At 43.6% G+C, this 13,341-nt stretch overlaps 1 protein-coding gene across 4 annotated transcripts in view; it reads left to right on the forward strand.

The window, feature by feature from the left end:
- Positions 1 to 1,035: 1,035 nt before the first annotated feature.
- ATP7A (ATPase copper transporting alpha) overlaps positions 1,036 to 13,341 on the forward strand; it is a 52,977-nt gene continuing 40,671 nt past the window's right edge. The window contains exons 1-2 of one of the 4 annotated variants that reach the window (XM_061598916.1): positions 1,036 to 1,176; positions 2,307 to 2,391. In XM_061598916.1, coding sequence (XP_061454900.1) covers positions 2,332 to 2,391 — 60 coding nt within the window. In that variant the 5' untranslated portion in view covers positions 1,036 to 1,176; positions 2,307 to 2,331. Of the gene's footprint in view, positions 1,177 to 1,360; positions 1,864 to 1,930; positions 2,229 to 2,306; positions 2,392 to 13,341 lie in introns of those variants that run through there. The other 3 variants (XM_061598918.1, XM_061598920.1, XM_061598915.1) reach the window with 3 other exon arrangements.

Consider the following 13,341-nt stretch of genomic DNA (forward strand, 5'->3'; position numbering starts at 1 on the left):
CTGTTCATAGGGTTTTTGTGCTAAGAGGTATTCAGAGGATTGGCAAATGACGATGGGGGCAGGACTGTGAAATCCAGAAGCCCCTAGTCATGGTCTGGTACATCCGCGGTGGATACAGATTCAGATGGATCCATTGTTAAAGACTATATTTTGGAAAACAGTCTTACTCGGTCACGAGTGATTGCCAAGAAGAAGAAGAAGAACCAAGAAGAAGAACCATTGTCTTCCTCTGAGTCTGGATGCATCTTAGTCTGGTGTCTCAGCTTTGGCCATTCCTCCTTGGTGCCACTGCTAGGAGCCTAGTCTCTTGGCCTAGAGTAGACTGACTCCTGGCAGCATTGCTCTCAGCTTCTTCGACAGTCTCAAACCCCCTCACCACGTTAAGGTGTGCATCCTAGAGGGGGTGGACGAATTAAGAAAACGTAGGATCAGAAGAGAAGTAATACACCCCGGTTCACATTTCATCGCTTCTCACTTGCAAAGGCACAGAAGCCTGTCCGTTCCTCAGGCTGGCTTCTTTTAGCCCATGGGAGCCTCACATGTCCCAAAGGCTGGCCCATATTTCCCGCGAGGAGCCTTTTGCCCACGCCTATATGCACCGTCCCGCTTTCCCTGAGAGCAGGCGGGAGGGGGGGGAATATTTGCCCCTTCACGTGTTGTTGGACTGCAACTCCCGACACCCCTTGCTCCGTGGGGCTGATGGGAGTCGGAGTCCCAACAGCAGCTACAAGAGGCGGCTGCCGACTCCCTCCAGGACCTGCGTTGGAAATCCCAGGGAAACGGCGTCACGTGGTCCTGCGGGCCGCCGCCTCCTCACATGACTCCCTCACCTTTTTTATTTCCCCTTTCGCCTCCTTCACGTGACCGCTTTTCCTAGGTTGTCTGGCGGGGGGAGGGAGCGCTGAGCGCGATGACGGCGCAAAGTGTGTAGCAACCGTCGTTGGGAGAGGGCGGGGCTAAGCTCCCGCCGGGGGGGGGGGGGGAGGAGGAGGAGGAGGAGGAGGAGGAGGCCGCCGCTGCCGCCGCCGCCGCCGCCGCCGCCGCCGCCTGTGCGCGCCCGCCCGCCCGCCCGCCCGGCGCCTCTTGAGTGAGAAGAGATCAGTGCGGGGAGGAGCGCCCTGCGGAAGGCGGGCGGATGCGAGGAAGGACGCGACTCGCCTCACGCCGTCGACTGAGGTGAATCTCTCTTCGGGCTCCTTCTCGCCCTCGTCTTTTTCTTGTTGTTTTGAGAAGAGGCTTAAGGGCCCCCTCCCCGGGAGAACGGGTGTGGTGGGGGGGTGTGACACGGGGCGGCGCTCTGCACAGGCTCAGAGGCTCTCTTGCTGGGCTGCCTTCCGCCCCGGGCGTCTTCCCAGAGGTGCTGCTGGAGCGGAGCCCCTGCCTGCCTCTCTGACCCCTGCCCTACGTGGGGGCTCAGCCGGCTGGGGAGGACCTTGTCGCACAGCGTCCCAGCGGAGCCCTTCGCCGGCCACCGTCCCCTTCCCTCCCTTTCTGCCTGTTTCTGGGTTGTAAGCCCTACTCAGAGTAGACCCATTGAAGTTGGAGAACCTAAGTTAGTTATGACAGTGAACTTCAGTGGGTCTACTTCTGAGGAGGACTAGCAGTTGAATACCACCCTGAGCCTCTTGGGGCATGGATCTCTGTCTTCTCTCTTCCTTTCTTTAATAACAACAACAATAAGAATAAGAGTAATGCCCCTGTAAGTGGAGGCTGCTTGAATGAATTGCTGCTACTACTACGGGGTGGCCGTTTTAAAAACAGGAGTAGCCCTTCCTGAAAGATGCACGGGCAGACTTAAGACGCAACCCAGTGCATGTTTACTCAGATGTAAGCTGCACTGGGGTCAATGGGACTTACTCCCAGGTAAGTCTGTATTGGGTTGGAGCCTTAGGGACCTGAGATCCTCCAGCTGCAGCCGTTCAGTGGATACATTCAGAGGGGTTTCCTGTCTCCGGGGAATCTTGTAGCTGATTTTAGAAACTTTTGTCCGACTTGGCCAGATGCTCTTCTCTAATTGCTGGATATAGTTGTTGAAGGGGGGGAATATAGGTTTGTGCTGTACGAAGATTTTTTTAAGGTAGCCTCATAAGTGTTGGGATGGTATGTGCTTTTTGAAGTTATGTTAAAAACAATCCCACAATAGTTTAATGACAAGGGAACACCAGCATTTAAAAGAACTTGCTTGCCCGCACAGTGTCAAAGGATCCTGTTGCTGCTCCAGGTCACAGGCAAGTTCATTGTCTCTGTTAACTCTGCCTTGTAGAATCTGTGATATGGATGGAGCTAATTTTCTTTTCTGGCTTTAGGTGATTTGTTTGTTCCCAGGGGACAATGATGCAGGTCATCATGGGCTTGATGTTTCTCATTTGTGCAAAACAATGTGAACTTCTGGTGAGCATCTGAAGGGGATAGTGCTAAAACTACGCAAACAAAGATTAGTGTATCGGGTGGAACATAGGCCAAGATCCATTGGGCTGCAAACTAGTTCCACAATCCCCAGCAATGGGGGCACTTTGGACTTCTGCTTCTCTAATAGCAATCTCTCATTCCAAATGACAAGCTGTTTCTGTGATTGGAAGGTGTTTTCGAGGCAGTTTGTGATAAGGAATGCGTGGTGGAGTCTGCTGTTCCAAGGGGAGGGGGGAGGGGACTCAAAGCAGAATACCATTGGCCTTGCCTGAGTCACTCTTTGGTTCCTCAAGTTTGTGATGAGATCAACTGCAACATCATTCTAACTACCCTTTTCGCCATCCCTTCCAACTGTTGCTGCATTGTCTTTTGCTTTTATTTTTCTGTCTTTTTCCCTTTTAACTGTTTCTCACAATAAGTATCAACAATAAAATCAATCACAATAAAATTTCATAAATACACAATCAATGAACAGGGAATCACTGAGCAGTTCTCCTTTCTACATACGTGAGATTGACTTTGAAGGGAGAAAGCCTGCTGGAGTAGATTCAGTGCTCCTTTCTAGATTAAATTGCATCATATTTTGACCATATCCTACACAGTTGGCAGGAACTAAGCTTCATTAAAGTTAATTATAGGGACACTGTTTTTATTTTGCAACAATGCATTTAAATAACCAAGCTCAACAGTGTTTGTTCTTTTTAATGCGACAGTTCAGTAGATGAATGATCTATTTGTTTAGAAATGATTATGGTGATAATCAATGAGACCCATAACTCATTCTGAAAATATCTTACACAACAAGTGGAGAATAAAACCTTTCTACTTAAACTGCTTGGGAGAGACTCATTCTTGTAAGTAAATTTAGGGGTGATGCATACATGCCGTGCAGCCTAGGGCATGCTTTCTTTCAGATTAAAATAATATAAAACACTGACGCAATTGGAATTTTGAATGGAAATAATATCTCTAATAGAAAAATCAAATGATGGGTATGCTGGTAAATAAAGTTAAGATTGGCATTTTACAGGAAAGAGCAGAGATTGCAGCCCATTACTTTTCAGCGTGTGCAGTTCAGGGCACTTTGTTTTATAAAGGCCAGAAGTGATTGGGCCCTATAGTCAGAGATCCCCCTTCCCCTTTAGGTCTAGTCAGAAGTGCTTTCTTGGCTGTCGGTTATGTGTAGTGTAAAATTTTCCAGTACTGATTTTTTCTAGTTTTATAAATTGCTTAATAAAGTTCATAACAGAATGACTGAATAAAGTACAAGTCAAACTGGGCAACTGAAATGGACACAATACTAGTCAAATATAAAATAAAAATTGCAATTAACTTTTTCTAGGTGACTGTATCCCTAGCTTTTATTCTCTGTGGCTTTTAACACTGTTTCCCACACTGTTTTCATGCTATTGGTATTGAAAGTGTGTTGTTTCTTGTTGCAAGATGTTTTGAGAACTTTAAGTAAATAAATACATGTTTAGGTTAGTTCTATTGTTTAGCCATTGGATGCAAAATGGAGAAAGATAGGATTACGATTAAAATGGTCAGAAGCACTTAGATGCCATTAGGCATTCCTGCATTTTTTGTCTCACTTACACCTGTGAGGGGCCGTACAAAGGAGAAAGAAGGTCTGTTATGTCACAAATGAGACCTTTGTAAAACTTTATGGTGAAGTTCAACTACAAATGCCTCTCAATCTTTACTTGGAAATCAAAATATTATGGGATACTGCTTCTGCATGCTTTTTACAAATAAGTTTTCTCACGTACACAATTTGAAAGGAGATAAGATTTACAGCTCAATCCTAACCATGTTTACACACTTCTGAGTATATTTAGGATAGCAGCATAAATAAGGTTATGTAATTTGTTGTTTTCATGCATGCCTATTGTGATGCATACTTTCATTTATCTTTATACCAATGCACAACAGAACCAATAGTGAATCTCACTGAAGATGCCAGTTTTTAGTTCTTTAGGGGCACAATCCAACTCTCATTTACACCAGGCTGAGGGGAATTGGATGCGGTGGATCTCCAGCTGATTTGGCTGGATCCCAGCTCAACTGGGCTACACCGGCATAAGTCCCTCAGCCCGGCTCAGATTGACCACTTTATAATCTGCTTCGTGATTTTCCCAGGGATTGATGTCAGACTGATTGGTCTGTAGTACTGAATTTCAACATGAACAAAGAATGCTGAATTTCCCTGGCAAATCACACCTTGTTCCTTTAAAAATATTAAAATGACTGAAATGAAATAAATATAACATTATACAAATCTAAATAAAATCATGTTGAACCAGAATGAATAAAAGCATAAAACAAATGTTTTCAAATAATGAATCTTCCTGGCAAACCACAGCATTCTCTCATGAACTATCTTCTTTCATCAGTTACTGCCTTTAGAAAGTGTACAGTTTTTGCAGGTGTATTTTTTATACCTTGTGCACTCAGTAAGTAAATTATAGACTCATGTTCAGACTTCACCCCATCTCTCCCTGGTACTCTGCACTGTTTCTGTGAAATTTTGGGTTTCCTCATTTTTTTTGTTTCTTGGATTGGTTCCTCTTTCTCTTCTTGATTGTAAAGACATGTTCAGAGGCATGCTACTGGGGAAAGTATTTTGTGACCCGCAGCTTGATCCTGTTCTCTCTTGTGCAACAGTAGCAGTGTTGATGTGACACATGTAGGTAAAACCAGAGACAGGATTGAGATACCCATGTAGGTTTGGAACTGTTGGGTCTTGTACAGCCAACAGGTTAGAGCTCTGCTAGCTGGATCTTCTCACTCATTTACATACCAAAGTACGGTTTAGTGATATGAAAGATGCATAATAAAGGACAATATTTCTGAGAAGACTTTAATTAGAAACTCCTTTGGGAGTATGGCTAAAAGGTTGTATAAAATACTTTTATAAAAGTTTTTACTTGACACCAGAAGGATCTTAATGTAGATGCCAGGCCTTGCTAGGGAGGTCATTCCATGATTGGGATGGCACCATCTAATAGGCCCTCTTCTTTAGTAACACCCCACCTAACTTCTTTAGTTGGAGCAACTTGGATCTTTGATAAAAAAAATCTGAAGGTTCAGCCATGTATACATAGGAGACAATCTTTCAAGTAACCTGCTTGCAAGGTGTTCATTTTTAAATCTTTTTTAAAATTTAAGACTATTTCTATACCGCTTACGATATAGACATATCTCTTAAGTAATACCCAACAAAAGTAAAACACATATTACAGAATATACAATAAAGCCACCAATACAACCTACCAGAAACAGCAGTAAAAAGTACAGGAATGCAATAGAGCATTATAACATGTAAAAAGACCAGGCACGGCTAGGGAATCTGTGGCCCTCCAGATGTTGGTAGACTATAATTCCCATCATCCCTGACCCTTGGGCCTGATGTCTGGGACTGGAATTAAAGTCCAACAGCATCTGAAGGGCCACAGGTTTCCCATTCCTGATTTAGGGATTTAAAGATTAATGCCAACACTTTGAATTGGCCCAGAAATTAACTGGAAGCACAGAAGGCTTGTACCCCAACAGATAAAGTGGCACCCTAAATTAGGCAAACGGGGACAGACTTGTCTTGCTGAACGACCAGCTGATTGTTCGCTTTGACTGTGTGGATGAATTTGTTTTTGAGAAGAGCACTTAGAACAAAAAAGCTTTACTTCCTCTTGGTTATTTAATTAGGTAAATCTTTAGTTGACTGACTGGTGAGGATAAGGGTTAAGGGGGTACTTTTGTTATTTCTTGAGGCTTCTTTCATTTGGTGTGTGACTGTAACAGGTAACACTATTAACAATGCCTTGTTCTTCTAACAATGACTGGCAGGTGATATGTATAAAACTACACTTCCTTCATACCTCAAAAACCCACCTTTATTGATAAATTAGGTGAGTAATTAACTAAAAAATCTTTATTTGATGGGACAGCTTAGCATTCATATGGCTTATTCATTTTTAGCAAATAAAGGTATCATTTAAACTGAACAGGAAATATGTAGAAATATTTGTGTAGGTTCTAGAACTGATAGCATGTCATTTTAACAAAAGATGTAGATCATAAATGATTGAAATGGTGTTCTCTGAGAGGAATGCAAGTGAAAAGAAACCCGGACCAGGGAGCTCATGTGCAATGGCCTGAGATGATGAATTTTTAGTGGTTTTTGTCTGTTTTTTTAAAAAAAATGTTTTTGTAGTTTAAATGACAAAACATCTTCTGTGCTTTGGCAGGAGGACAATGTATAAATACAGCAAATAATAGTTAGCTGAGTTGCTGTAGTATGATGCCTAAGTATTCAAGCTGGGAAGTCATGATTCGAATCTCATTCCCTTCATGAGTGACCGCAGCAAGCCAATATCATGAGCTTCAGCAGTCTTTCGATAGCAGGGGTGGGAAACCTTTTCTGGCTGGGCGGCCAGATCTTTATTGCCCTACCCCTGAGCAGCCAAATCTAACAGGTGGGTGGGTTCACCCACCTGTCAATCACCTGATGTCATAGTGACATCAGGTGATGCTGTGCTTTGAAGCCCCCACTGTCAGAACTTGAAAGTGCAGGGAGGGGCTGTTTGAAAGCACTTTTGCAAACAGCCCTCTGCTGCTAAAAAGCACCTGGAGATTTAAAGAACAGTATGAGGCTGTTTGCAAAAGGGCTCTCAGACAGCTTGAGCTGCTCTTTAAACATCCACAGGGAGTGCTCTGGCAAAGCAGATATCAGCAGGATTGAACTCCACCCTCCTGCCCATTAGCTGACATTGCCCAGTGATGTCAGCTGAGAGGTAGGCATCTTTTGGGGGAAATGGCCTTGCGGGCCAACGTGGACTCCCTGGCGGCCAAGATTGATCCGTGAGCTGGAGGTTCCCCACTCCTGCTCTACAGCAAGGATGGCTACAGTTCCCATCATCTATTGGCCGAGCTGGCTTGAGTTGGAGTCCAACAGCACAATGCCACAGATCAGCCACCCCTGTGGGGATAAACAACAGCAACTTATCCTACTGGGTTGTTGAAAGGTTTGCAGAAGTTGCTGAAGTAGTTGAACATTCACTTGGTTCTAGGTAGGCCTGGCTCCTTCCCTTTCTCAGGGGTGCCTTTTTGTGCTAGTGGGCGTGGAGGCAGAAGTGGCAGCTGCTGCTTTGCCTGTCTGACCTCTGGCTTGCAACTCCCTCTTGGCACTTTCACCTTTCTGACCATGCCCCATGCAACTTTTCAGCCAGATGGTGGCTCTGCTGGGGGTGGAGCTGTCTAGGGCGGTTCACTCCTGCACCATAAAAAAGGGAATGGCTCGATTGTTTTTCCTGCCTTTTCTGCCTCCCACATGTATAGCGTGCTGCATACTTACCTGTGGATCATCATTGGTTGCCAGTGAAGGGGGCTGGGAAACTTTTGCCTATCTTCCTAATTGACTGTTGGGTGTTTTGCCTTCTTCATTGCAAGGTAGCAAACAAACATGTACCTTGTTCTTTTGGACCTTCTTTTCCCTACCATACTGTATGCAGTTTGTCACAACTGGGTAGTGTGTAGGCTCTGACCCTTACTTGTCACCTTAAAGAACCTATGAGGGATAGAGGTCATGGGCTAACTCATTTCGGGCTTATGTACACTGTGTTCCCCCCCACCCCAAGTAGGCAGTTGAAGGTGCCCAAAAACAGTCCATGTCATCCCATTTCAAGATGTGCTGGGGACTTCATCTGTGTGCAGGTGGCTTCTCATCCTCTGAGGTCCCTGCCCCTGCTTTTAGCCAAATTCATGGAAGCTATAGCTAATAAAGATATGGCCTGCTTAGCCCACTTCTGTGAGCTCTCGTCCTTCTTTCTCCTGCCCCCATGCCTTTCTTGCTATGTGCACAAATGCTAGACGTGGTGGTGGTAATGGTATTGAAACTCTCCTCTTCTATTTAGTTTACAATGGCAAAAACAGGACAGCCCTTCTGACACAAGTCTGAGTTCACACAGAGAGATTTCAGAGGTTTAGAGAGAGGAGAACTACCAGTTTTACCTCTGCCAGACTTATCAGGATGTGAATCTGTTAAACAGTGTGTGTCTTATAAAGGAAACATCTACATTGTGGCTAAGATTAAAACTACTATTAAAATTGTTTTTTGCAAAATAGGCATAACCTAATTCCTCTTGAGCAGGTTTAGTATAATTTATACTTCATATAAATTCATAAACTTATGAAGTGGGAGAGGGCTATTGCCCTCATGTCCTGTGGCTGGCCGCTATGCCAAGCAGGATGCTGGACAAGGCAGGCCTTTGGCCTGACCCAGCAGGCTGCTTATGTTTCTTGTGTTCTGTTTAGTTTACAATGGCAAAAAATTAAAATTTTCTTACAGAGCAGTGATTAAAAGTTTGTAAAGTTATTAACCCACATGTTATTATTGGCCTAAAGTTTAACAGTGCTGTAAGGATTGATAATGGGTCTCCAGGTGTAATATGAATTTATGAAGCAGTGTTGTTTGTAAAACATAAAAATGTCATGCCTGTTGTATATGTAGAATTCTTGAAAACTAATATCAATCAATCTTTATTTTACAGTCAAAGACCCATACAGGAAATATAAAATACAAGAACTAGTGGTTATAAAATACACCAATAAAAAATAAGGATGGATTATGGTATAATGGATACTATAAATCTTAGTGAGATTAAAACAACGATCTAAAAAAACTATGGAAGAAATTATTCAGGGAAGAGATTTAGGGCGTTTGATTTGAGCTGCGTAAATAAATTTGGCAACAGACATCGTGAGGGTCCTATTTGAGCCATTCAAGAAACGTATCAGCAAGCTCTCAAAGGACTTGGTAGGAAACTTTTTTATAAATGGGAATAGATATTTAGAACGTTCAAAGGAATATAATGGGCATACAAATAAAACATGAAGGAGCGTTTCTATAACGCCCGCCCCACAGGGGCAAAAGCGTTGGTCATGGGCAGTACCCCGGTATCTCCCTTCCAATAATGCTGAGTTTAGGCAGTTGAATCTTGCCTTAATAAAGGCGTGTCGGTATTTGGGTACAATTAAAAAATCCAGATATGGTGCGTGGGTTCTAATGTCGAAGCTCAAATTGAAAACTAATACTTAAATCATCTTGGTTGCTGATATGTGAAGTGGCCACCCAAACACCAAAGAGAAAACAGTGGGCAAACCATGGAGTATGATCTGCCAGACACTTGACAGTCCTACTGTTTCTGCAATCCCATGTAAGCGGGGGGGGGGAGGAGGCTTATCAAGCCCTTGGTGGGGCACAGTTCTCCTCTGTCCCAGATATGTTAAATACTCACTGCTATTGCCTACACCTTCTCATTACCTGTTTTCTAAGAAGGAAATAGTTCATTAAATAAGGGCTTGGCTAGGGTTTGGCAGTGTCATAAGAGGTGTAAACAATTTTTCTGTGCAGCAGCCTAAGAGCGTATTTAATGCTGGGTTGCAGATAGTATTATCAATCCAGAAACAATGCTTCTTAGGTTCAGAGAGGGAATTATAATACAAATGTGCATGTAGATATACTATTCAAAGCAACCTTTTTGCATATATTTTTTAGAATGGTGACTCAATAAAATAGTTGGGAGGAAGTAGCATAAAAATGCTTAAAAAGCAAATAGTACTACATAATCTGAAAGGCATTTCAAGTGTAACTACATGCTGCTCTTATATATGAGATTTTTTTATGTGTGCTATTTTTTATTAATGCTTTAGTGATTTGTTTGATTGTTATGAATTTCTTTAGTAACTCACCTTAAGTCTTGCTGTTGCAGTAGAAGAACAGATACTAAATTACCTTAAATAAGATATACTACTGCAGTCCAGTACATGTCTACTCAGAAGTAAGCTTCATTGAGTTCAGTGGGACTTACTCCCAGGTAAGTGTGTATTGGATTGCAGCCTAAATTGCTTTTATTTGTCCTGGGCATTTGCAGCTCTGGGCTCCTTTGGGAGGAAGGGCAGGATATATATATTTATTTATTTAAAATATTTCTATCCCACCCTTATACCCTACAATAGGGCACTCAGGGCAGCTACAATAAAATCGCACACATATATAGTAAAATACACAATAAAAACACAAACATTACAGTAAATTAAAATGCATAAAATACAATTAAAATGCATAAAATGCATTATGCATACACATATATACCTGTATATATGTGCATACACATATAAGAGAGAATAAAATAATATAAAGATAAAGATAAAAAACTTTAAACAGTGTCAGGCTGACACATCAGTCCCAACCAAAGGCTCTCCGGAACAAAATAGTTTTTGCAAGCTTCCGGAAGAGCATCAGGGAGGGAGCAAAGCGGGCTTCTTGGGGCAGGGAATTCCAAAGTCTGGGAGCCACAATTGAAAAGGCTCTCTCCCACGTGCCTGTCAATCTAAATTCTTTCATTCCAGGCATGCAGAGGAGACCAGAGGCAGATAATCTTAAATCCAGGGTAGGAACATATGGATGTAAGCAGTCTCTTAAGTGCACTGGTCCAAGACCGTTTAGAGCTTAAAGGTCAAAACCAGCACTTTGAATTGGGCTTGGAAACAAATTGGGAGCGAGTGAAGTCGATCAAGCACAGGGGTGATATGCTTCCTGCTTCATGCTCCCGTTAACATTCTGGCTGCTGCATTTTGGACCAACTGTAGTTTCTGAATTGTTTTCAAAGGCAGCCCCACGTAGAGTGTGTTACAGTAATCAAGCCTTTATGTCACCAGTGCATGTGTCACTGTGGCCAAGTCAGCTGCTTCCAGGAATGGACACAGCTGGTAGACCACTTTGAGATGGCCAAAAGCACTCCTGACTACCGCAGCCACCTGATATTCCAGCAGTAGGGCAGGATCCAGGAGAACTCCCAAACTGCGGACCTGCTCTTTCAAGGGGAGTACAACCCCATCCAGAACAGGTTGCCACCTTATCCCTGGGACAGTCTTCCCCTTGGCCAGCAACACTTCTGTCTTATCTGGATTAAGTTTCAGTTTGTTAGCCCGCATCCAGCCCTTCATAGCCTCCAGGCACCGGTTTAGGATGAGCACTCCTGCCCTGCCATCAGATGGAAGGGAGAGATAGAATTGAGTGTCATCAGCATATTGATGACATTGCACTCCACATCTCCAGATGATCTCTCCCAGTGGTTTCATATAAATGTTAGAGAGCATGGGAGACAGAACGGAACCCTGTGGTACCCCATAGGCCAACAGCCAGGGGGTTGAGCAGTAGTCTCCCAGCAACACTTTCTGGGTCCTGTCCGTCAGGTAGAACAGGAGCCACTGTAAAACAGTGCCTCCTAGACCCATCCCAGCAAGACAGAAGGATACCGTGATCAGTGGTATCAAAGGCTGCCGAGAGGTCCAGCAGCACCAACAGGGATGCACTCCCCCGTCTTATGCCTGGCGTAGGTCATCAAGCAGGGCGACCAGGGCTGTCTCTGTCTCATGACCAGGCCTGAAGCCTGATTGAAAAGGGTCTAGATGTTCTCCCAATGGAGGGCTGTAGAAAGTGGAGTCCCTCAAGGATCGGTATTGGGACCTGTACTTTTCAACTTGTTCATTAATGACCTAGAATTAGGAGTGAGCAGTGAAGTGGCCAAGTTTGCTGATGACACTAAATTGTTCAGGGTTGTTAAAACAAAAAGGGATTGCGAAGAGCTCCAAAAAGACCTCTCCAAACTGAGTGAATGGGCGGAAAAATGGCAAATGCAATTCAATATAAACAAGTGTAAAATTATGCATATTGGAGCAAAAAATCTTAATTTCACATATACGCTCATGGGGTCTGAACTGGCGGTGACCGACCAGGAGAGAGACCTCGGGGTTGTAGTGGACAGCACGATGAAAATGTCGACCCAGTGTGCGGCAGCTGTGAAAAAGGCAAATTCCATGCTAGCAATAATTAGGAAAGGTATTGAAAATAAAACAGCCGATATCATAATGCCGTTGTATAAATCTATGGTGCGGCCGCATTTGGAATACTGTGTACAGTTCTGGTCGCCTCATCTCAAAAAGGATATTCTAGAGTTGGAAAAGGTTCAGAAGAGGGCAACCAGAATGATCAAGGGGATGGAGCGACTCCCTTACGAGGAAAGGTTGCAGCATTTGGGGCTTTTTAGTTTAGAGAAAAGGCGGGTCAGAGGAGACATGATAGAAGTGTATAAAATTATGCATGGCATTGAGAAAGTGGATAGAGAAAAGTTCTTCTCCCTCTCTCATAATACTAGAACTCGTGGACATTCAAAGAAGCTGAATGTTGGAAGATTCAGGACAGACAAAAGGAAGTACTTCTTTACTCAGCGCATAGTTAAACTATGGAATTTGCTCCCACAAGATGCAGTAATGGCCACCAGCTTGGATGGCTTTAAAAGAAGATTAGACAAATTCATGGAGGACAGGGCTATCAATGGCTACTAGCCATGATGGCTGTGCTCTGCCACCCTAGTCAGAGGCAGCATGCTCTGAAAACCAGTTGCCGGAAGCCTCAGGAGGGGAGAGTGTTCTTGCACTCGGGTCCTGCTTGCGGGCTTCCCCCAGGCACCTGGTTGGCCACTGTGAGAACAGGATGCTGGACTAGATGGGCCACTGGCCTGATCCAGCAGGCTCTTCTTATGTTCTTATGTTCTTATGTAGATAATCCCATTCATCCAGGAAAACTTGGATATACATTCAATAATAATTATGTTATCGGATTCAATAATATACAATAATATTATTCCACCATCATCATCACTGATGATGTCACCATAGTGCTTGTGGTGATATCATTATATATAACCAAGGTACTGTCGTCTTATATTCCTTATGTCAGAGGAATATTCTCACTTATTCTTTAAGACCATATCCATGACCTGCCCAGGCTTTGCTTTCTGCTGCCTAATGTTAAAAATGTAAACTGGTGACTTCCTCTTGTGCTGGAGAAAACAAAGGGCCAGTGTCCACTGT

This window comes from Rhineura floridana, chromosome 16, assembly GCF_030035675.1.
Source record: "Rhineura floridana isolate rRhiFlo1 chromosome 16, rRhiFlo1.hap2, whole genome shotgun sequence".
In the NCBI taxonomy this organism is placed as follows: Eukaryota; Metazoa; Chordata; class Lepidosauria; order Squamata; family Rhineuridae; genus Rhineura; species Rhineura floridana.